The 25,708-nt window shown below is 44.8% G+C and overlaps 1 protein-coding gene across 1 annotated transcript in view; it reads left to right on the top strand.

Moving 5' to 3' along the window:
• The window catches only part of LOC138491218 (guanylate-binding protein 1-like), a 358,543-nt gene that overhangs the window by 155,226 nt on the left and 177,609 nt on the right, over nucleotides 1-25,708 (top strand). Inside the window, exon 6 of the mRNA XM_069617607.1 lies at nucleotides 13,823-14,103. Within this exon, the coding sequence (XP_069473708.1) occupies nucleotides 13,823-14,103 (281 nt within the window). The remainder of the gene's footprint in view (nucleotides 1-13,822; nucleotides 14,104-25,708) is intronic.

Genomic DNA, 25,708 nt, shown 5'->3' with positions numbered 1-25,708 from the left:
TGCAGTACTTAGCAGAAAATCCGGTGCTGTCACACTGTCCATCGTCGGCTAGCCTGAACCGTTTGTCGGAGAATGTACTTTGAATAGCCAATTGTTCAATTTTCCAAGCTTCACTAATGGAAGGGAATAGATAATCACGTTGGTATTTGTAGTATTGCGTTTTAGAAATGAAATGGAGTCCCACAAACTGAAAGAAACTGGATAACTTCGTGAAACTAGAGCCACTGAAAAGTAAAGCTGCTGCACACATTAGATTTCCAGCTGGCAGTTTCCCCAGCATCGGTTGAGCGGACCTTGAAAATGTTTCATGTAACTTTTCACGGGTGGCATGTATTTGGTTACTGCCTTGTGTTAGACGAGTCACATTCACCAATGGCTTCCCACATACTTCCCCTCCCACTGAATGCACACATTTTAGCATCTTTATAATCTCTATCAAGCTGCTGTCAAATACTATGTATTTGGCCCCTTTTATTAGACTGTCATCCGGGAACACTGTTGTTTCTGACTGAACCATTGTGGACATATCAGCCAAACTGGACATACTATAGTTGATATCTTTGTCTAGTTCGTCGTTCAATGGTGTTGATGCTTCAGTCTCTGTCATTTCAACATCTGTTACTTGACCATGGATAGGAGAAAACATCAATGTCGACTGTTTTTTGGGGGGCATTTTATTGGCGGGTGTCGATTGTGTCAAGTGCTCAGCGAGTAATGTAAAACTATCTTCTATAAGTTCAATTTAATCTTCATCTGGCAGAGCAGGCGCATTGTAGCAATGGTCCAAAACCACTTTGCTGGATTCGCTGGTCACATTAAATTCATTTTCTGGCCATTGGACATAGGCATCTCGAGTATGAACACGATGTGCCTCAATGAATAGTTCCTCCATGGTGAAAACAGTTTGGCAAGCAGCATCTGTCATTTGTATCGCAGTGTGTGTCTGCATAGTCCGTACTCCATCGGGCAACTACAGGACAGATAGGAAAAGGGAAAAGGGATGTTCAGTGTAAATCCAACATACAGTGCTGTACAATTTACATTAAAAAAAGCATATAATGAAGGCCTCGACACAAAACAATTGCCAAAAATATAAACTGTTTATAACTAACCTTATTTTTCATTCTTTCCTTTGAAACCTTCTTTACTCAAACATCACCATCAGCAAGCTGGTGCACCGACTCAGATCCACGAGCCTCCCGTTCAATATACGGATCTTGTATACATCCCTACAAAAAAAGAGTATCCATTTAAAATAAGTCATTTGCATTACACATATAATTAGACCGACTTTCTTTCATTAGAGGGTACTGTCAGAACACATACTTCTGGCTCCGGATCAGCTACAAGGTCTGGTTCTGGATCAACTACAAGGGATAATGTAATTATAGTGGACGCTTCAGCATCTCCCTGAAACACAGTACTTGCAATAGTATGGATTAAAATATTGGAACTGGACACACAATTTGGAAAGACAACAAAGGTACATATCAATAGCAAAGTACGAATTAAACATTGTGTAAAACAATTCCATGATATGTAAATATGATCAGATTATCTCGTTCAATTGAACCATCAAGACCCATACCTCTGGCTCCAGATCTACTACGAGGGATGTTGTAATTGTAGTGGACGCTTCATCCTCTCCCTGAAACACAGTACTTGCATTAGTAAGGATGAAAATATTGGAAATTGAACACACACATTGGGACGCGGACAAAGGTACATATCAATATCAAAACACGATAAACATTGTGTAAAGCAATGATACGTTGAGAAAATATGATCACATTATCGAAAATTCTGTGCATAATACCAGTCTGGAACGGAATAGCTAGGTAAGATTACCTGATACACGCTCGAAGTGGTTGATGACTCCAGGCAAGACATGGATGTTGAATCTTGTTGCTTCATATTCGATGGATATTCATGGAGTTGTAAAGGGAACGTATTATTCGATTTAGAAATGCCAACATTAAAAAGTGGCATGTAAGGAGACTGAATACGAGAAAATTATGCTTATGTAAATACATAATATAGCATAGTTATCTGTGCCCATAAATCAATTTTCTATGAGGGTTCTCAAAAACAAGCACTGATGTTTAGCAAAATAGTCATTATTTAAACAGCTATTCAATAATATAAATATCGAAAGTATTATAAGTGACATTTACACCGAAAATACAGGCGTAAAGCTAAATCCGGAAGCGTGACTCACCTGTGCCGGCATTTTCACGAATAAAGTCGGAATAGCGTTTGGGAGCAATTTTCGAGTTGTTTTCAGTTGATTCTTCTTTGTGTACAAGGATGTGTCGTACATATTCGGGGTGAAGTGCAGGCTGCAGATGCGGTATCGATGACCCCTCTTGTTCTCCAAGACTTGTTTGACTCTACTTTCGAACTCTTCTTGTGGATATCCGCAATATCTGACCCATTCTCTTATTCGATCAACAGTCTTACGGAATACATGCATTGTAATGCCTTCAGATTTGTCATGGTTCTTCGAAGGGCAACCGAAAATAGAACATGCAGGCATTGTTGGAATTTCTACAAAATAAAGGTCAACATTATTTGAATTTTTTTTTGCTTCAAAATGTGAGAAAGAAGGAATTGGACCATACATTGTTCATTGCACGCTTTCTTTTGGCCACCACAGCAAAACCAGTGCAGTGTGGGCGGCTGTATTATAGGATAACTTTCACAAACAATTCATTGATATGTTGAAAATCAGAATATGTTACTCGTCCCTTGAATGTTCTATCGTGCATGAAACATGCTTATACTATAAACACGGTCCGCGAAGGATGCGATTCGATGCCAATTGACACTGATAAAAATTGATATATCGATAACATAACAAAAGAAACTCAAGTCAATAGCAATGAGACAAATTAGCATAGCACTACTGAGTACGTTAATTCGAAATAGATATACATTTACAAATGAAGGAGATATGATTAGGATACATGCCCTTACCTTGACCAACAAACAGTTAGATTCAGCAAGCAGAGTAGTTAGTGGCAGGAGAACAGGGAGATGTTCACAAGTAGCACACTGACATGTTCACTCGAAGCAGTCACAGAAGTTCACAGATAACACGACGAAGAGCAGATTAGCATCGGTCACCGGGCTTCTCGAGTAGCACGTTCACGAGTTGACTTGCAGTGCTCAAAGATGTTCTCATGATAAATATCAAGTGGTTTATAAAGAATTACAAAAAGGGGTGTGTTTGTGAATGAATGACGTCTGTATGTCGTAGTATTATATGTATTGCAGGGGCGCGGCCTGCTTGAAGGGGAGCCTGCCTGGAGACACGGGTTCTGAGGAGGCCATGTGAACAATGGCCCCTGGGCATAAGATACCTTTTGAAGTGTACATGGTGTTTGGCACCTTGGCCGTTCGCGCCCCTGACAGCACCCCTTGCCAGCGCACATCCACTGGTGCGAACTGCCTTTGATAGTGGAGGGGGGATGGATGGGCCAGGGGTGTGCAGACAAGGCACCGGAACACTGCTGAATGGAGACACACTTATGTGTATTGCAGGGGAGCGGCCTGCTTCAAGGGGAGTCTGCCTGGAGACACACGGTCTAAGGGGGCCATGTGAACAATGGCCCCTGGGCGTAAGATACCTTTTGAAGTGTACATGGTGTTTGGCACCTTGGCCGTTCGCGCCCCTGCCAGCACCCCTTGCCAGCGCACATCCACTAGTGCGAACTGCCTTTGATAGTGCAGGGGGGATGGATGGGCCGGGGCACTGCTGAATGGAGACACACTTATGTGTATTGCAGGGGAGTGGGCTGCTTCAAGGGGAGCCTGACAGAAGACACAGGGTCTGAGGAGGCCTTGTGAACAATAACCCCTGCGTGAAAGATAGCTTTGAAGTGTACATGGTGTTTGGCACCTTGGCCGTTCGCGCCCCTGACAGCACCCCTTGCCAGCGCACATCCACTGGTGCGAACTGGATTTGATAGTGGAGGGGGGATGGATGGGCCGGGGGCGTGCAGACAAGGCACTGGAACACTGCTGAATGGAGACACACTTATGTGTATTGCAGGGGAGCGGCCTGCTTCAAGGGGAGCCTGCCTGGAGACACGGGGTCTGAGGAGGCCATATGAACAATGGCCCTTGGGCGTAAGATACGTTTTGAAGTGTACATGGTGTTTGGCACCTTGGCCATTCCCACCCCTGCCAGCCCCCCTTGCGAGGGCACGGCCACAGGTGCTAACAGTCATTGATTCTGGAGGGGTGGATGGATGGGCCGGGGGCGTGCATACAAGGCACCGGAACACTGCGGAATGGAAACACACTTGATTCACTTAAATTTGAAACAACCATTGATAAAAAATATGTTGTGTTTTATTTGGTGTCTTATTTTGATGGCACAAAAATACTACACATTGTAAAGGTCTGGTTGCAGCACAGCGAGGGAAAATCCCCTGTACTGGCCACTGTCACTGGGGAAAGTTTCTCTAATGGCACCAACGACACAGGCGGGTATTACACGTCGAACGCGGTGTCCAAGCCTCCCATGAAGCCACCATGTAAACAAATGATAGGCCACCAGCCTGTACCACCTGTGAAAAAGAAAGATAAAAACAGTTTTTAAAAGACCAATATAAGTGTATTAAACCTTAGTTGTCAATGACAATTCTTGTATCCAATGACATTTTTGCCAGGACAAATGCTAACTAGACACTGCACAACATTGAACGACTTTTATGCGACTATTACTAGAGAATTGCAAGACTAAACTGATATGACAATGATATATTGAAGTTACGAGAATATAGGAGACAACCATGAAATAGTAGTGGCCTAAATGACATCACAACCAGACTATACTTACTCGTTACTTGGATTATGAGGGCGAACTGTTGCGCGAAGTTCGTGCATAAGCACCATCAAAATCCTCAACACGGACCGTGTGAGGCAGGCTGCCCTGAAGCCTGGCAGCTCGGTAGCGCATTGCGGCTGTGTACCACTTTGCGATATGTAGGACAAGCATCCAGAGTTTTCTCGGCAGCAGCAGTTCTCCTCCACGGTTGGCATTAGCGCGCACAGATTGCAGGTACACCAGGTGGAAACACTGTCCATGCGACTAGGCCCAGGCTCTTCATCTGTTGAAGCGTCCGCCCAACTGTCGTCCAAAGCCCCATCGTTTCCGCATCTTTCTCTTTCCAGTAATTCCTCCTCGGAATACTCGGGCTTGTAAAGGTAAGGCATTATTGTTGCCATTGTGTGGTAAACAAATGAAAATAATTTATAGCGGTGGTATTGGTATCTGTTCACACGGGCTACAAGCAACGAAGGTAGCTGACCATAGCAGAAATGAGTCACAGATTACTCAAAGAAATACAGTAAGAGGAATGGAAAAGAAAATCTGCTGTTGTGTGTTGTGAAAAGGTCTGTTTATACTTATTGAGGAAAGAGGCTTCCTGTCATTTCCATGGCGACACATCATTAGCTGAAGCGCAGAGAATGTTGACACAGGACATGCTTTGGCATTGTGAAATGGGCGGTACGCGTCTAGTGATGTCAGGCTCAGGGGCGGGGATATGATTTAGTGCCGCAAAGGCAGGTCACGCAGGGCGATGCGGCAAGTGATCAGATTATCACAAGATGGCCGCGCCCTGCTGCCTGATTTCACTTGTGTTAAAGAGACGAAAACTTGGGTAAGGTGCATAGGAAATGTTTGTACGATCGATCGACTTATGGTTAAAAACACATGGCCGAACCATAGGGACAATAATATTTCTGACCGCACCATTCCTTTAATGCAAGAAGGCCTACAAGAGGCTCCAGAACCTCTACAAACCAGTCTCCTCACCACAGTCTCTGAGGGTAGACAAATTAACCAGAGCATTTTAAAGAACACTTTGGATTCTGCCGAGACGGCCAGTAGAGCTCTGGTTCAGGGCATACTCCTCAAAAGGCACTCATGGCTTTGTATCTCAGGATTTAAACCTGAGACGTAGGCGTCGCTTACAAACAAACCTGTGGGGGAGTCCAACTTGTTTGAGAAGGCGATCAACGAGGCCCTAGAGACCGCAAAAAAGGAACATGATGGCCTAAAGTGTCTGCACCAAATTACTCAGAGACCCTCCATAAAACAAGGTTTTGGAAACAGAAGGTTTTTTCATGACCAACGCTTCAGTCACCAACAATGCACTTTAGGAAACAACTGGAACTCTCCACAGGTAACCAACACTTACATCACCCCGTGCCCCCAAAGGGGACACCACCGTGGTAAAGGAAGGGACAGGAACCCTACCCCTAGAGGTTCCCCAGCCTCAGGTTCCAAATGACCCAAGAATTCGGGTCCCCTCCCATGCCTCCCCGGTCGGGGGCCGGCTTACATCGTTCCTTCAGGCATGGGAGGGAATAACAAAGGACCAGTGGGTGCTAAAAACCATAGCCCACGCGTACTGTGTAGAGTTCAACCGGTCCCCAAAATTCAGACCTCCACGACAATGAAGACTAACACCAGAACATCTTTGCATACTTCTTCAAGAAGTCGAGATACTGCAACAAAAAGGAGCCATAGAGATCGTACCCCTATCACAGGTAAAAGAAGGTATTTATTCAGTGTACTTCCTTGTACCCAAAAAGGATCTAACCATGCGCCCTGTTCTAGATCGGCCCCCAGCGAACAAATTTGTAAAACCACAAAAGTTCCGCATGCTCACCCTGCAGAAAGTAATTCCCTTGCTCACACAGGGGGATTACATGGCAACTCTGGACATGAAAGATGCATAGTGGCATATTTCGATGTTGCCAGCGCACAGAAAATACCTCAGATTTATGATACAGAACTAACAATATCAGTTCAAGGTACTACCCTTCGGCATAGCATCTGCACCAAGGGTATTTACAAAGGTACTAGCAGTAGCCGCAGCACACCTGTGCAGGCAGTCTATTCCAGTATATCCTTACCTCGACTACTGGCTCATATTAGGGGACTTTTACGAGACATGTCTGTCAAATACCCAAAAGATGATAGATCTGTTATTCAGTCTGGGTTTCTCTATCAACGAGAAAAAATCCAGCTTAGACCCCAGTCAAGTCAAACAATTCCGAGGGTCTCTAATTCGAACAAAGGACGGCCTCGTCTTACCCTCCAACGAGAGGATTCAAAACATGTTATTTCAAATCCCTCAATATGTAGCCAGTCGAGAGGTAACAGTACGCACGGCTATGCATCTGCTAGGAATGATGGCATCATGTATCTGCTTAGTTCCTCACGCGCGCCTGCGCCCAATGCAAGAGTGGCTAAGCAGCCAGTGGTGTCAGGCCAACGGACAGTGGGAGGATTTAGTAGTGGTCTCGCCGGCCCTAGTTCTCTCGCTGCGGTGGTGGTCGAGGGAAAACCTCTTGAAAGGGAAATCCTTCACCACCCCTGCAGTGGAAGCCACTCTAACTATAGACGCCTCCCTTACAGGGTGGGGAGCCCGCCTGCTTCAGCAAACAGCACGCAGAGTTTGGTCGTCAGACATAGTGTCCAACCACATAAATCTGCTGGCAGTGTTCAAAGCACTGAAAGCTTTCGAAACACAACTGCAGGGAAAGACGATTCTAATCCTCACAGACAGCATCGCGGTCATGTACTATCTGAACAAACAAGGGGCACTCATTCTCCAGGGCTGTCCAAACTGTCTCAGAACATTTGGAAGTGGGCTCTCAAACGCAACATGTTCCTGTTATCACAACATGTTCCAGGGGAACTCAATCTTCTGGCAGACGTACTCAGCAGAGACTTTCCGTTGCCCAGGGAGTGCGAATGGTGATTACACAGAGACATTGTCGCCAACGTTTTCGCACAATGGGGCTTTGCAGAGATCGATTTATTCCCAACTCTGGAAAACGCTCACTGCCAAGATTATGCCTCCAGGTACCCCGAGAACCGCTCCACGGGGAACGGACTCTGGATAACATGGTCAGGTAAATTTGTCTACGCTTTTCCCCTGACTTCCCTTCTCAACAAGATCGTGCACAAGAGGCACCAGGAACCAGTCACAATGATACTGGTGGCCCCCATTTGGGCCCGCCAACCCTGGTTCGCTCATCTAATGGAGATGTCCCTATCTCCTCCAATAAAACTGCCTTGCCCGTACAACATGTTGTCGCAAGACAGACGGAAGACGTTTCACCCATGCCCGCAGACATTGAATTTAGCGGCCTGGCTCCTGAGGTCATAGAGTTTGGACACCTGCAACTCCCTCAGAGATGTATGGACATTCTCAGGGAAGCAAGGAAGCCGAACACCAGATCCTGCTATTCCAGCAAATGGAAACGGTTTGTCATCTGGTGCAACTCAAAGAGCATTAACCCGATTAACTGCTCTCCCACACACATTGTGTTATACGTAACTCATTTACTTTACTCAGGACTGGTCTTCAACTCCTTAAAGGTGCACTTAGCTGCACTTTCAGCCTACACTACATCACAACAGAAAGTCTCATGGTAGAAGGTACCAGTTATTAAAGCTTTCATGGAGGGAGTGAAAAGAATTCACCCTCCCATTTCTAACCCGGATGGGACCTAAACGTGGTGTTGACTAGGCTTATGGGGGCTCCCTTCGAGCCCATGCACAAAGCAAGTCTTAAAGACCTCACCCTTAAAACTGCTTTTTTAATAGCTATTACCTCCATCAGGAGGGTAAGTGAACTACAAGCGCTCTCAATCCTAGATCCCTTTGTAACAGTTCACAAAGACAAGGTGGTTCTGCGCACTCATTTTCACCCAAATTCATCTCCAAGTTCCATGTGAACCAGTCAATAGAACTACCAACGTTCTTTCAAAATCCTTCAAGCGTGGGAGAAAGAACCCAGCACACACTGGATGTACGCAGAGCTGTCATGTTCTACATGACAAGAACTCGCCCACTTAGGAAAACTAATTAGTTTTTTGTTTCGGTGGCGGAAGGAAGAGGAGACTCTAGATGGATTGTCAAATGCATTACACTCTGCTACACTCTTGCTAAGAGAGAGCTGCCCTTCAAGCCTAGAGCACATTCCACTCGAGGCACTGGGGCGTCTATAGCATTAATTGCAAATATTCTCCTCAAATCTATTTGCAAAGCGGCAACCTGGAGTTCTGTACACACCTTTACAAAACACTATTGCCTAGTCACTCATTCTAGGTCTGATTCTCAGGTGGGACAGGCAATACTAAGACATCTTTTCTCTACTGTTCCTTCTCACAACTCACCTCCAACTACGGGTACTGCTCGCTAGTCTATGCACAGCATGTGATTCTAAGCAGATTAACAAACATCAGAAGACATGCATTACTTACCGTAAACGCATTTCTGATGGTTGTATCTGCTTAGATTCACATGCGCCCACCCTTCCTCCCCGCTCGGATGGAAGGAACATAGACGTCTTACTACTTTCTCTCTCTTTTCTGTACTCACTCACGATAGTCATAAGGCTCCCTCTTGGCAGAAAAAATACAATCGGAGGGACCTCGACGCGTGAGGGATCTTGGGTACGCTACACGTCACATAGGGATAGTGTTACTGGCACACCCACGTCGACGTCCCCTTTTGATTCTCGAAAGACAAGAGGCAATACTCTGCGGTTACCACTGGATGTCGGACTATGCACAGCATGTGAATCTAAGCAGATACAACCATCAGAAATGCGTTTATGGTAAGTAATGCATGTCTTGCCAACCATTCAGCTCTAGAAGGGGCTGACTTGCTCCTCACTTCTGGGCGAGCGCCTGCCTCCGCGCTCTCAACATGGCCTGGACCACCTTAGGAAAAAAATCTGAATCTGAAGCCGGTGAAGGGAAACTAAATAGGAGGTCAATAGAGTGCAAAGGAAGCTGGATCCCTACTATGTCTTTAATCTAGTTTAGGAGCTCCGACCAATAAATCTGGATTAATGGTCATTCCCACCACAAGTGGTAGCAGGACCCCCTCTGTCCGCCTCCCGTGGACAGAGGGGGGAAGCACCCCGAAACATTTTAGCCAATCGCTCAGGGGAGAGATGCCACGCATGCAGGATCTTAAAATTATGCTCCATGGCCGCCGTGTAAAGAGAACCTGAGAAAAGCACCCCAAAGAGCCTAGACCAAGTTGACTCTTCCAATGCCTCTCCCCATTTCTCCTCCCAAAACCTTTTAAACCCGTACCTACCTTCGAGTTGAGCTGTGATTAAAATGTTATATATCTTGGAGAGAGATCCTTTTCTCGTGGAAGCCTCCACGATCATTTTCTCCAGGGGCTTGAGAGAACAGGATAAGGACGCGCCCCATTTGGGGCTAGTCAGGAGGCCTTTTATTCTGAGGTAGTCAAAGATAGATAATGGGTGGTCCCCCATGGTCTCCGTTAGGGGGCTATAATCAATGAAAGCGCAATTTTGAAAGAGCTGAGCGGCCCTTTCCAATCCCATGTCGGACCACAGTTGGGTATCTCTGAAACCTCTCTTCCCTAAATCTGGGGGGGGGGCCCACAGAGATGACTGGGGAGAAGGCCAGGAGGAGAGGAGCGTTGGGCTTATCCTGTTTCCACAGGGACCACAAAACTGACAAAGTGGTCGGGGCACACAAAAGGTCTCCTACTTTCCTGGGGTGGGTGTGGGTATCTTCGATATACGTCCAATAGGTACGCATTTCATCTTTCATATGCTCTAACATGACCCTTAACTGAGCCGCCTTATAATACTGGTAAAAATCTGGGAGACCAAAGCCCCCTTGGGACTTCGGGAGGGTTAGAGTCTCACACATGAACCTATTGTAACCTTCCCAGATCCTCCCTAATTCAGGTACTTGTAATTTCCTGCTCATCATCTTTAAAACTATTGTAAGGGAGAATGTTCATTTCTCTGCCAATTCCCTTTAACCTTAGAGACCCCCAGCTCTTTTGCTGGACTCATGGCTTTTTAATTTGAACTCCTATGAGTATGATCTTTGTGTTTCTTACTGTTTAACGGCGTCTGGTAAACTACATAGGCATCTGCTTTTTGCATTGTGAAACAGCATATTTTGTGCAGTTCCACTGAGATGTCCTATGGACTTCTCTTAATGTTTACCTACATTTTCTTGGGTTCTACTGTTCCCAAGAATAGTAAAATGACTCCTATCTTACCCTTTCTTTTGTGGGTCCAGCACTAACCACCTGGTGGTTAGTGCTGGACAGTGACAGTGGTCACTGGTTAGTGGCTGGTGACAGTGGTTAGTGGCTGGTGACAGTGGTTTGCTTTTTTACTACCTTGTGCCATGTATCTGCAGGCCGATTCCTCAGCTACAATACAGCACCCAAGGTTGACCATTTTCTCAAAATGGTCCCTGTCTTCTTTTTTTGCCATTTCCTTGTCAGGTAGTTCCTTCTGGGCTTTTACTCTGTTGTTTGAATTGGGTTTGAGTCCTTTGTGCATATTGCCTTTGGCAGGCTTCATCCCTGAAGCCCGTTCAGGCTCCAGTGTGTCTGGAAAGGCAGGATGTGAGGGAGGGTCCCAAAACGTCCCTGTCCTTTGTCTCTGCGTGTGCATGAGTGAAACCACTTCTGATTGGCCGGCTGGCTGTCCAGGAGGACAGCCACCCTGCTGGTTGATTGACAGCCTGGGGCTGTAAATGAATGGGAACTTGCTTAAAAGGTGAGGTTTTTGGGACTAGAGGCAGAGTCGACCCCTGGAGGACAACATCTGATGAAGAAGACGTGAAGAGATGCCAGCAGCACCCTCCTGGACTGCAAAGTGACTGGTGAAGCCTTGCAGCTGTGCTGATCCCGTTTTCATTTTGTCTGGGAAGACCCGTATGGGACGACTTCCTCGCTTGGGCTAGTGGTACCAACTAGCCTTGAGTCAAGCTTCATTTTGGTGCAAACCCGACTTGCTGTGACTTTCCAGGGCTGCAGAATTCCAATACCCGGGGACCGCTGACCATCGTTGAGTGCATTGTCTTCGGAATTGCGAATCTGGCCAAACCTTTGTGGCATCTAGAGGAACCTACAGGAGCAGATAATCTTCACCCAGTGTCCCCTCACTGGAGTCCAGGACCAGGGGATCAAGTAACTTCTAACCGGAGCTGTTCATTCGAATTTGGCACTGAGAGAAAAGCGCCAAAACCGTAAAAGTCAGCTGAATCAAGGAGAATCCATTGCTGCAGATCCCCTCTCTCGAGTGCTGCCCAGAAGCCCACCAGCCGTCCTCCCTTTCGTCACCACGACCAAGGACCAGGAATAAGGGTCTGCATCACTGCAGCAGGTAGGCATCCAGCTGGAGCAAATTCTTCAATTCACAGGTACTGTGGGGCTGAAAGCACATCTACCTTTTGCCAATTGTAGTGCATCCTTGCTTGGGGAGTACTATTTTACCTCTTGTGAGTGACCTCAACCCACTTGCACTGGTCTTTCAGCTTGTGCTTCTTCAAGGTGGCGCCTCTTGAGCTTCTGTGATTTTCTATTTGAACTACTGACTTTTCTAAAGCATTTTCTAAGAAGCGAGCAGCAGAATGTTGAACTAGCCCATTGACTTTGGTTGTCCTGGCTCCCTAAAGGCCCCCTTGTGAACATATTGGCTTTGGCAGTGACTATTATTGCTGGGATAAAAGACTGCCTGCATCCCTGTGGGAGAGTGTTAACTGTTTTTAAAAAGTACAAAGTATGTTCTGATCTAACCATAACTTTTCCCTCCTTATAACTCAATATTGCAATGGTGATCACAAACATGTGTTATTACTGACCTCAAATGACGTAATGTGCTGGAATATGTATAAAATATGAAAAGTTACTTACCTGCTTTATTGCAATTGTTGAATTGAATCCTAACTTTGGGATTAATGTTACTATTAGGTGCTGCTTTTTAAAGATTGTCTAATTATCCTTGTGTAATTATAAATAAATATTTATGCTATGACTTTTAAGTGTGTAATTGTTTACTTGGATACCAGTATGTACTGATTTTGTTGTACAGCTCTATATCTCACATGACCCCTCTTAAGATAAGCCTGGCTGCTCAGTCACACTACCAACTTTTGTAGTGCAGGAATATTTCAAAAGGTGGGTTACCTAATACCAATAGATAGTCTTCTCAAGTCCCACACCAATTGGACTCTACAAATGCTTACCTAACAGCCATCCACAGCCTTTCCCCCTCTTCCACTCGGACTGTATTTCACTCTACTCTCCCTCTTGAAATATGCGCTCCTCTTGTCTCATCAACCTGCCTAAACCCCGCCCTACGTACCTTCTCCCGCTTTTGCTCATTCTCTCTGCTTGCCCCATTCCATTGGAATAGCCCACCCCGCCTTAAGGCTACTCTGTTAGTGGAACATTTCAAAACCAGGCTCAAGCTCCACTTGCCGACGAAGAAGGGAGTCTTCTAAGACTCACTCCATTCTCTCTCAACTGACCACCAAGCTCACCTATCTTGCTAACATCTCACTGGAATACACAATTGCAAATTGTTGTTATGTAAATTCTGGCCTAGGCCCTAAATGTCATTTTATTTATGTTTGTCCCGAAGTCCCTCTCCTATGATCCTTCATATTATCCTTTCATCAGCAGGTCTTCTTTGTCTATTCCACCATTCAAAGGGCACCCTACCCATGGCCTGCGTCTGTCTTCTGTAATGTACTCTGTACATCATTGGTGTTGGAAAATATCCTTACATTAATTAAAAACAAATACACATTTAATGGAGCACTATTGTTAAAGTATGATTGGTAACTAACATAGCCTTATTTCTGCTACAGTAGTTATTTGATTAATTACACAGCTTAATGTAGGGTTTTAACTTTGTACTGTTGACATCATCCCTCAACTCAAAATCTTAAAATGTCTGCCACTGGAAGCTAATGGTCTGTGATTCCATTTCAGTTTTGGCAAAGCTGGTCTTGTCCCTTGTGGACACCATTCGCAGTGGAACTGTTCCTTGCATAATGAGCACAGTCTGTGCTCTTGCTCGGATAGAGAATTCTGAAGCAGTCCAAAAGGCAGTCACTCACTATGAGAAGCAAATGAGGGAGCAAGGAAAATTCCCAACGGCAACACTGAAGTGTTTCTTGGACCTTCAAAAGGACTGTGAGAGACAAGCCATACAAATGTTCATGACGCACGCCTTTATGGATGATGATCAGGAGCACCAGAAGGAGTTAAAGGTATGTTTATGACACTATTATTGCCTATTATTGTCTATTTGGAGGTTTGAATGGATTTGTCGCATCAGATAAAATAGCACTTCAAGACGGAATATTTACAAATCCTCAAAATATACCAGGAACGTCATTTAGGGGTTGTCAAGGGTTGCAACGGCGACCCCTAAGGTCTCACTTGCTACACCTAAAAAAAAGTAAAAAAAAAAAAGTTTTGTGTGGAAGCTCCTGGGCTGTGACCAGACCCAAGTGGCTTCTGGAGTGGCTGGCTTTCTTGTTCAAGTCTCTCAAAACAAAAAAGGGGTGCCACAAGTCTAACACTTTCAGCAGTGACTCTAAATAAGAAAGAATAGAAATAGCAAATGATTTGTTTTTCTGGAATTTTGTACAATAATTGCTAGACTCATTAAAAGTTTATTTTCGGCATACTTCAGGGGGTGAGTCACTGATTTAGTCTGTTCTTAAACACCTAAACTCAGCCTTTCATCTTTCTGAGGTCCATAAATGAGTACCAACACAGGTTGGGTGATATTGCATGTATATCTTTTTATATAAAGCGCTTAAGTGTAAGTGCTATATAATAACACATCATTATCATTTGGCCATGGACGTCTGCTTGCATTCACAGTAATTTGGTAATATGGGCCTATACACACTGATCTTAATGATACATATGGCGATCCATTCTTGTATGAAATGTATATCACGTTATAGTGATATCATAACCATATTTTTCATAGAGTACTTAGGAACAATGCTATCTGATGTCACTTCCTGTTTATTCAAGGGGTGAATGGTCGTTTTCCATTGCTTCCCGCAATATCACTTCGGAGTGGGGTCAAATGACATCACTACCTGTGATGTCATCAGAAGTCAAGGGTCGTGTGATGTCACTTTCGTACCCCAGGCATTTTGGTGAAATGACGTCCCTGAAATGTATCACCTAACTCTTCATTACCAGTTTTGCGAAAAAGAAAGGAAATTAGAAAGTTGGAATTAATTATTCACTTCCATTACCCTCAGTCACAGCCCAATATCCAGTATATTGCTTCCATGTTACTAAACGACATTTTAACATTTTGTAAAGATTTATGGGAAAGGAGGTCAAACCAAAGTAAGAGAAACCCCAACAGTGAGGAAACCACCATTGCAGCATAACACGAAGGACAAATCAGATTGAGTGGAGTGAACACAACATTCAAAGTTCGGATTGCAAATGAAATCCCAGGTGTTGGTCCTGTTCTAGTCGACCTATTTAGGGCAAATATGGATTTTCCCTCCCTTCCTCAATGACCAATGTCTTTAACTATGTTTTGGTGACTGGCATGATTGCTCCAGATGGTTAGTGGCAGTAATAGGGCCATTTTATAAAAAGGGAACACAAATCATGCCAGTCTCATATCGTTCGATTTTCCTGTTGACTCAGTTTCAGATGACTAATGTTTAATAATAATAATTTAGCATTTATATAGCGCTATGAACCCTCGGGTATCTGAGCGCTGCATATTATTACCCATAGTGTGTGGTGCTCATTTATCGACCTCGGAAGGGTGAAAGGCTGAATTTGGCCCTGCTGGAACTTGAGTCAGCAGGTTTTGCACGGATGTCAAAGCGAGCGGACCGGTATTACTATAAGTAGAACAAAATTCCATCTTAACAGGAACCTAGCTCGGCTTCACAGAGTGAGTTGTTATATCAATCAGACTTGTAATCTTAACCTGCTTCCAACAAAATATGATTTCATCAAGAAGGGTCACTTCGTAGGGTGTTTATGGATCTCACATGACCTTTGACCCATGTCACAAAGTACTTTGAAAAACAGGTTTACAATGTTGGAAAAAGTATATGTGGGGGGTAAACTCTATATTTCCACAACTCAAGTTGTAGTCCTTTGTGTATTGCATTCATTTCTACTCTTCAGGGGTGCATGGAAAAACCAACCAGGCTCAAGGTTGGTGTGTCTATAAATGTAACATACAAAACCTCCCCCTATCAGAAGAGAATAAAGATTTTCCATAATAATTTACTACAAAGTCTTAATTCTGTTGCAGACACGGAGACGAGCATTATGCTTCTCTTCCTTTATTATCGCATATAAGGAAAAGCTCAGCAGCAAGATATTTTGTGTGCACCTTGTATATTAACATACTTATAAAGAAGGTGCCTCAAACATATAATAAAACATATAACAAAACTCCATAGAAATGTATCTCAAGTCCATAACAGCTCCACAATGGCAAAAAACTCCATTTCCCATGATGCTCCCCGAGTTCATTCAGTGTCCATAGCTATGTGACGCCCTCCCTTCAATGGGCGTGCAGGTTTCCCCATAAACAGTGTTGAACAAGAAGTAACTTCCTCTTTCTTTGCTGCTCACAGCAAGAGATAAGGTCACTTCTTGTTCAATTCTGTTTATGTAATGACTTAAGCATACCAATAGCTTAATTGTATATATTTGCTATCTATATTATATGTACTATTGATTATCACATAGTGTGTTGTTGTTTTGACTGCCTTTCTTGTCAGGCGTATTTTTCCTTGTTTTCTTCCGATGCCAGCTACTTCCTGCTGGCGTCAGAGTCTATATTTATTGCGAACATTTCGTTTGTGTACCGCTTGCAGCGTCTTTACTGACCGCTGCAGGGGGTATCGCCGTGACTGCGCTGACTTCCCTAGCCTGGAGGAGTTTCTCACGGGCGGCAGGGAAGACAGCACAGCCTTTGACAGTGCGCGGCACCGCCCGTGAACCACCAGGGGGAGCTCCTGCTCTCCCTGGTCCTTTTCTTCAGGCTCCAGCACTCGCATAAGCATTTCCGTTCGGAATAACGGTTACTGCGAACGCAGGCGCCGGAGTCTTCCACTTGCCTCATTATTTTTAGAAGAATATAAAAAATAAAAAAAGTCACACGACTAAGAAGCAAGGAATTCTTCTGATCTGCTGCTCCATGGTTGATTAGGGAGCACACATAGAAGGCAAGAATTCAGAACAGGAGTTAATTAAGTACTCCCACAGAAAAGAAAAATATATAATATATTTGAATGATCCAATGGGCGTGCAGGTATTCCCATAAACAGTCTTGAACAAGAAGTAACTTCCTCTTTCGAGGCTGCGAACATAGCTCTCCGTGAATAAGTAGAAACACAACAGCGGTCAACCAGAAGAAGATGCATCGATCTGTGGATTAGCCGGGCTTGTCTGCAGACATTGTCAAGAAAAAGATACAGAACTATAATTACTTCATGCGTATGGTAACCCTAGTTCCCTTGTGGGGTGGGAGAGAAAAGAGCATTGTATTAGTGTACAACTATTCATGTATTTTCAATTAACAACAGTTTATTACAAAGCTTAAAATTACTCTAAAGTGATATGCGTCACTCTTTTCCCTCGCTGGGTGGGATAATGCTCGCTTCCGTGTCTTTAATAGAATTAAGACTTTCTAGTAAGTTATTATGGAAAGTCTTTATTCTATGTCAAGACCGGAGGCTCACATTATTCTCGTTCAAAGCTTACTTATCACAATCGAGGCAGGCTGTTCTACTGGTTTCAGGTAGAACTCTTTGAATACCGACTCTCCTGCCCAATCCGCCATCCTGGTGATGTCCTCTAAACGAACACCAACCTGAAAGACTTTGGAGGCCATGGCTTCCCTAACAGAATGGGCACCAAATTGAAGAGTATCTATCCCTGCTTGTGCTAGGGTGCAGCGTTCCCAGCGTGCTAAAGTATGGACTGAGACTGCTTTGTGGGGTTTGCGAATAGCTATGAGAAGCTGACCGTTAGGCGAGATCCTAAGGGAAGTTGTCACTTCTTCGTAGGTTTTCAAACATTGTACTAAGCAAAGCTTGCGTTGTTCCCTGAAATCTGGGTAAGAAATTACTTTCGAGTCGCACTTAGTCCTTCTCCATATGTGAAAAACAATACTGTCAGGAGAAAAGGACCTGTCCGCTAGGTCTAGAGCTCTGACAAATCTCTTCTACAAGAACATAGACAAAGCAAGGTAGTAAGCTTGCCAGAGAAAGCCGTACGTGATAGCTCCTCGTTAGGCGGCCATGAGAGAAAAAGATTGAGCACTTTGTTAACGTCCCACAATTTGTCATAACGGGACGCAGGCGGCACTGTAAGTCAGACGCCTTTAAGCAGTCTGCAAACAAGATGATGCTCTCCAGCTGGAGCCCCTTGTATGAGATTGTGGCCTGCGGAAATTGCAGAGCGATAAGCGTTCACTGTTCTGTACGCAAGTCCTCTTTCCACCAGAGAGGCTAAGAAATTGAGAATTTCCTCTAAAGGTGCTGAAACTGGGTGAAAACCCTGGTCCTGACACCAGGCCCTCCAGGCGCTCCAGGAATTGGAATACCTCTTGAGGGTTGCGGGAGCCCAGCTCTCCTCAATGTTATGGACTGCTTTGAGGGACATGCCCAGAGTCCTCCATCTCGCCCTGAAATCCTCCAAGCCGCCAGAGTCAGGGACCCAGAAAGGAGCAGGGGGTCAGCTTGGCTCCACAAATTAAATAGAAAATCCGGAGAATGGGGTAGAAGGATTGAAGAAACCATAGAAAGTTCCAGAAGAACTGGATACCAGGTCTGAGAAGTCCAGACTGGGGCTATGAGAACTAGCTCTGTTTGGTCCTGACGTGCCTTCGCCAGGGTCCTCGCTATCATGGAAAAGGGGGGAAATGCGTAGTGAACCCACTCTGTCCATGGCTGCAAGAATGCATCTGTCGCAGAGGCTGTTGGGTCGGGTCTCCAGCTGTAGAACACTGGAAGTTGAGTGTTGAGACGGGAGTCAAAAAGATCTTTGGACATTGGACCCCCGGATCTGTTGCAGGCAGAGAAAAATGTCTCTGTTGAGTCTCCAGCCGCTGGAATCGGCGTAATGGCGAGAATGCCAGTCCGCTATCACATTCCTGAGACCCGGAATATATTCTGCCGTGATGGAAAATTGGTGATCCAGGCAGAAATGCCAAAAGTCTTTGGCTAGTTCTGCTAGTGGATGTGATTTGGTACCACCCAGATGATTTATGTATCTTACTGCGGATATGTTGTCCATTTTCAGCAAGATACAGCTCACTTTGTTCCTGGCAAAGGAGTGAACTGCAAAAGAGTCCACCAGAAGCTCCAGACAGTTTATGTGCATCTCCAACTCCTGTGGGGATCAATTCCCTCCCGGAACTACTGAGCCATATCTCGCTCCCCAACCGGAACGACTGGTGTCTGATTCGATGATGATATCCGGGCTGGAACCCGAAGATGGCTCTGCCGTTCCAGGCCTCCATGTGCGTGAGCCACCAATTGAGTTCTGTTCTCGCCTGGGGGACAGTGTCAGGTGTTGAGAGTAAGAAAGACTGCGCCTTAGGTGTTGACCTTTCAATCTTTGCAGTTCTCGGTAATGAAGGGGACCGGGAAATATTGCTTGGATAGACGAGGATAGAAGTCCTATCACCCTCGCTAGCTCCCGTAGAGAGATTAAATCCCTCTGTAGAAGCCTGCGAATCTCCCGCTTGGTGGAACGTATCTTTGCAGCTGGGAGACGAAGTTGTGCATTTTGAGTGTCCACTACGAACCCCAGAAATTCTAGATTACTGGAAGGACAAAGAATTGACTTTTCCCAATTGATGAGAAAGCCGAGACTGTGCAGCAAATCTATAGCCCGCTTGGCCTGTTCTTGTATTAGCTCTTGAGATTGAGCCATAAGAATAATGTCGTCCAAGTACACTATTAGTCGGACGCCCTGTTCTCTGAGATGAGCTACCACTGGTCTCAAGAGTTTGGTAAAGGCCCAGGGTGCTGAAGAGAGCCTGAAGGGCAGACTTGTGAATTCCCAGTCTTTAAGACCCCAAGAAAACCTTAGGTAACTCACATGTGCCTGATGAATGGGCACTGCGAGATGGGCATCCTCTAGGTCCGGGCGCATTGGCCAATCGTTTGGCCTCAAGATGTCTCTGAGCATGTGAATGCTTTCCATCTTGAAATGACGGTAGATCATAAAATCATTAAGCGCTCTCAGATTTATTATGGGCCTTATCTTCTCCTTCCTGCGCACTAGAAAAATTGGGCTGAAGAAACCGCCCGGACTCGAGCAGGGGAGAATCTCATGCTTCTGATATAGGCTGTGAATCTCACCGTCTAGTGCACTCTGATCTATTTCGGACATCACTATAGGAGCGGAGTGAATGAGCTGGAAGGGCTGTGTGAAAAACTCTAGACGCAGGCCGCGCTCTGCGTCCCTGAGCCAGGCGTCCCCTGATAAGACATCCCACGCATTTGTAAAGAGTGTTATCCTCCCACCAATGGGTATATGTGGCAATGGCGCTGGTATGAGCAGACTGACCTGCGGGTTGGTGCTGGGCTGTGTTCTTAGCGGCTCTCCTCCAGAAACGCCCTCTGCCTCGTCCTCTAGACGGAAAATAGGTATTGGTGCGCTCTTGCCAGACATTGTGTTGCTCCCTCTGGTATTGAGGTGTTCTGACGAAGGAATAGCGGCCGGACGAGCGACCTCAACCGACACTGGAGAAGATTTTTGATGCAAAGACCCTCTTGATGGAGGCCTGAGCTTTGTGCAAAGCAGTAAAGGTACCGACAAACTTAGACATTTCCTTCATGAAAGGATCCCGAAAGAGTAAGCCTTGCGCGGCAGCACCGGACTCAGTGTTAGCCAGTTCAGTTAGCTTCGAGTCAATTTTAAAGAGGATGCCCTTTCGACACTCAGTAGAAATAGCGCAGCTTGTATTGCACAGTAGACAGATTGCTCTCTGAGCCCAACAGGAGAGGATCACTGGGTCAATAGGGTCTGAAGAGATGGAGGCTTCTTCCGCCAGGTCTAGGATCTTTGCAAGGGGACTGGTGACATCCAGAAGTTTATCCTGGCAAGACTTCCAGGCTCGGTCAATGCCTTTCCTAGGATCTTTCACATGCTTGCCCAAGAACATGATCATCTTTGAATCAAGTTCCAGAGTCAGAGCCACTCTGTCTGGTATCTCTGGACGTGGGCATTCTGTCCGAAGTCTCGCTCTGATCTCTTTGTTGAGAGGCTTGCGCAGCCTGCTAAAAATGTACTCAGTTCTTCTGGCTGATGGCTCCCAGTCAGAGGATCTGGGATGTACTAAATCTTCGGGAGCGAACATCCCCTTTTCAGGTGGCTGTTCCCCGATGCTTCTCCTGGGGGTGGGGGCTGCCTCAATCCCTGAGGTTGAGGGTTTTGAACCCCATATCTGGGTATCCTCATCTGAGGAAGTGTGCGTTAGATCTTCATCATATATTCTTGCACTTTGATCATCTTCCATGCCCTGTCCATCTCCCTCCGGGCTTGAGGGTCTCGTACCCCTGTTTTCCTCCTCAGGTTAGAAGGTCCTTGCGAGCCGGACTACATCCCCCTTGTGTAAGGTGCTTCCTCTTCTGGGTCTTTTTTCTCCCTGTCGGAGATGCCTCTGGCATGCGCTCCTCCATATTGTCTAGACGCTGTTGTATTGGCAGGAGCATGCCTGACACAGCCTTTTTAATGCTGTTCTCAACAGTGGATCCCAATACCTTTTGAAGGCTTTTTTTCCATAGCCACCTCATCAGTATAACATGATTCCTCCTCACCTTCAGACCAGACCTGATTTGATTGAGGGGAATACTGCGCTGCCATGATAATTATAATAAGCACCTTCCTTTTATTTTTATTTTTTATTTTTTCTCTGGACTCACCGATCACCTTCTCTCAAAGCCCAGTGGTTGTCAATCCATCAAATATATTATATATTTTTCGTTTCTGTTGGAGTACTTAATTCACTCCTGTTCTGAATTCTTGCCTTCTATGTGTGCTCCCTAATCAAGCTGGAGCAGCAGATCAGAGAATTCCTTAATTCTTAGTCGTGTGACTTTTTCTTTTTTTTTATATTCTTCCAAAAATAATGTGGCAAGCGGAAGACTCTCGTTCGCATATTCCGAATGGAAATGTTACGCGAGCGCCGGAGCCTGAAGAAAAGGACCAGGGAGAGCAGGAGCTCCCCCTGGTGGTTCGCGGGTGGCACAGCGCACTGTCAAAGGCTGCGCTGTCTTCCCCCGGGGCCCGCGAGAACGTCCTCCAGGCCGGGGAAGTCAGCGCAGTCATGGCGGTACCCGCTGAAGCGGTCAGTAAAGACGCTGCAAGTGGAATACACGAACGAAAAGTTTGTAATAAATATAGACTCCGACGCCAGCAGGAAGTAGCTGGCGTCGGAAGAAAACAAGGAAAAATACGCCTGACAAGAAAAGCAGTCAAAAAAACAACACGATACGTGATAATCAATAGTACATATAATATAGATAGCAAATATATATAATTAATCTATTGATATGCTTCAGTCATTACCTGCACGCCCCCATTGGAGGGAGGGCGTCACATAGCTATGGACACTGAATGAACTTGGGGAGCATCATGGGAAATGTAGTTTTTTGCCATTGTGGAGCTGTTATGGACTTGAGATACATTTCTATGGAGTTTTGTTATATGTTTTATTATATGTTTGATGCACCTTCTTTATAAGTATGCTAATATACAAGGTGCACACAAAACATCTTGCTGCTGAGCTTTTCCTTACATGCGATAATAAAGGAAGAGAAGCATAATGTGAGCCTCCGGTCTTGACATAGAATCCCAGGCGCACTACATACAATCAGGTCAATACGACCATTCCTAATATTCACAAATTCAGAAAGTCATTGAAACTAATATGTAACATAAATCATACAGTTGCTTTTCTTTATAAAATGTTTGTATTTTTTTAATATATTTATTTAACCAAGATTATTCATAAACACAAAATGTGTACATATAATTCACAGTTTTTGCTTTTCAAATCAGAACAAAAGTATTCTATTATACAGAAAATTTTCTTTGTAAGACGATTGTCTCTTTCACCTAATAAAGTATGTACTGCAAACATTCATCATAAGATAAGAAACTACTGCCACGTGTTGATACCAGTGTAATTGATGTGTACGAACCTTATAGTATCAAGCAATAAATTGGGAAGATAAACAAATCCCAATAAAGTAAATATATGCCAAAGAACATAAAAGCACAGCTGTGGATTCATGAAGCTTAGAATTATTATTTTTCCAAAAATTCAACACACAATAGAAAGTATTTCATTATATGCTATACAATTTGAAATGATAGCAGCTCTGAATACATTTGCCATACCTTGTAATGTAGGTATGTATCTTGAGTGTGGAAAGACCACACTAGAATCATAAAAGAAAAGAAAAGTAGCAGTGCATATTAGTGAATAGACACAAGCTAGTGTTGGGGAATAGTGGGTGACCACGAAGTTGGTCATAAGAAAGTGAAGAGAGTGAGAAAGTATAAAGCAGAACCAGAGGGCGTCATTACGAGGTAGGAGGTAGCCATGGTGCTACTAGCACCATGGCTACCCCCTTACTGCATTCCGGGTCCGGGTTGCCGAAATAGGGACTTACCTGGTCATTTCAACCTTGGGGGACCCGTAAATCCCCATTCCGGGAACCATTCCCCATTCCCATTCGAGCCCCCATAGGGCTCAATGGGAATGGCGATGGAGCTAATAACGGTACCGCATTTTGCGGTACCGTTATTAGCTCTGAAGTCCCTTAACGGGTCCCATCCATAACTCCTGGTAAAACCAAGCGTTAAGGAAGGGACCCGGTGTCCTTACCGGTGCCGGTAATCCCTTACCACCTACCTCGCAATGAGGCCCAGAGCATCTATTTACTAATGAAACAAATTGATCCAGCAGTTTTAAAACTAAATTGTGCTGTATACAGTTATGATTCCATATCTTCGTCCTACTGTTCTGACAATGTCATCAGTTAGAAACAACTAGAGAACAGTACATTTCCATATGAACAAATAGAGAGCAGTGCACTTCCTGTTATTTTATGTTCAAAATGTCAATGCAGCAATTCTTGGAAGTGAACCCCCATTGGGTCTGCCGACGCGGGCAGAGGAAACAAAGAATGGACAGGAAAAATTCCACTAGTTGGTAAGGTGGTCATGACAGAAGGACCACCGGTATCCCCTTGTGTTAACGCATTTCGGGGACAAATGTAAAAGGTTTCTTCTTCTTCGGGGCGTGGTTTGAAGATCTTGTAGGAGATATGTGTGACAAATGGAAGCAAATTAGTGGGATGTGTGTGAATGGTTGCAAATATACGGTTAAGTCAAGAAAGGAACTGACATTTTTTTAAATTTAGTTAGCTTGGCAATAAAAAAAAACAGCTCACGGCGGACACATCTTACTGTGAGGGGTAAGGGAACCCTTGACTTCAATGCTGGTCCCCTCTGCAGAGGCAGAACCTAGGCTGACGAACTCAGGAACAGTGTCCTTCGGGTAGTCGCGGCTTTCAAAACGGGGACGGTGCGTTATCAGTTAGTGGACATGGAAAACTCATCTTTCTAATGGGTACAAAAATCAGGGACGAAGGGGCGGATAAGGGGCAGAAGGAGGGAAACAGGGGGAGGGGGAGAAAGACACACACATGAGGGGACAGAGAAAAGACACACAACACAATTGCTGTATGTCAGAATTACTTCTCATTTAACCTGCCGTTGCTGCAGTAAAAGTATGAAATAAAGAGAAAGCTGGGTCTCGAAAAAAGACAGGTGGCTCTTAACCAGTGGCCAGGTGCACCGGGTGTAAAGGATCAAAGGTAGTCCCTCTTACTATATATCAATCCTTGTGTTCCTTCAGAATAGTGAACCCAGACTGATCACGATATTTGGTGCAAATTCAGGACTGTAGCACGGCATGTGTAAAAGAAAAAAGGAAAAAAGGGGATGGAGAACACAAAGGAAACCGAGCCATGAAAAGTGTTTTGTCTATTATCCCGTAGCACTTAAAAACATGTCCCCAGTTGGACCATAAACGGAGGGGCAGTAGAAAACCTGTCTGTCATGGTATTACCTGGTAGTTATAATGCTATGCAGATTCCGTTCATACTGCAGACATTCACATCTCCAGTATTTTCTATACAGACTATAAAGTACAAGTCATGAATTCCATTTCTCAATCATCTAACTCATAGCAGTTCCCAAACTGTATTCCACTCTGCTCCTCAGTTATCTCTGCGTGTTTCAGCAACCCCGACCCCCGTGAAAACCTCATATCTCAAATCAACTTCCCAACAGTTACAGACCTGTTTCAATTCTTGTTTAGTGAATCTTCCTCACTCCCCAGTGTTTGACAGTATTCCTTAAGATATTCTAAACCTTTTATTTTTCTTCTTTTTTTTCCCCTTTCTTTCGTGTTATAAAATAGTGCTTGGGCATAACCCCCTCTAACCACTGTCAAGCTTAAATCCCCCCACTCCCTTTGGTCTCCTTAGTCCTTCTGACGCACCCACAATGTGGTAGCCCCTGAAAACTATTTTCCGTTCCTCCACCAGCAAGTATCTACGTGGTAGAAGCTTAGTAGATATACATATACAGAGATGCTCAGTGTCATAGTACTCCTGTGGCATTCCATCATATCTGCACCATAGTAAGCTACAGATGACTTTCAATAACTAATTATTTCACTGCATTCATCATGGCTGAACTCAACTTTCGGGAATTTGCGTAGGAATTGCAAGAAGGGATTCCATCAACACCTTCTATCATTAACAACATTAC

The sequence above is a fragment of the Ambystoma mexicanum genome, chromosome 10 (genome assembly GCF_040938575.1).
Source record: "Ambystoma mexicanum isolate Mex_15411 chromosome 10, UKY_AmexF1_1, whole genome shotgun sequence".
NCBI lineage: Eukaryota > Metazoa > Chordata > Amphibia > Caudata > Ambystomatidae > Ambystoma > Ambystoma mexicanum.
This window is presented reverse-complemented; position numbering and strand designations above follow the sequence as displayed.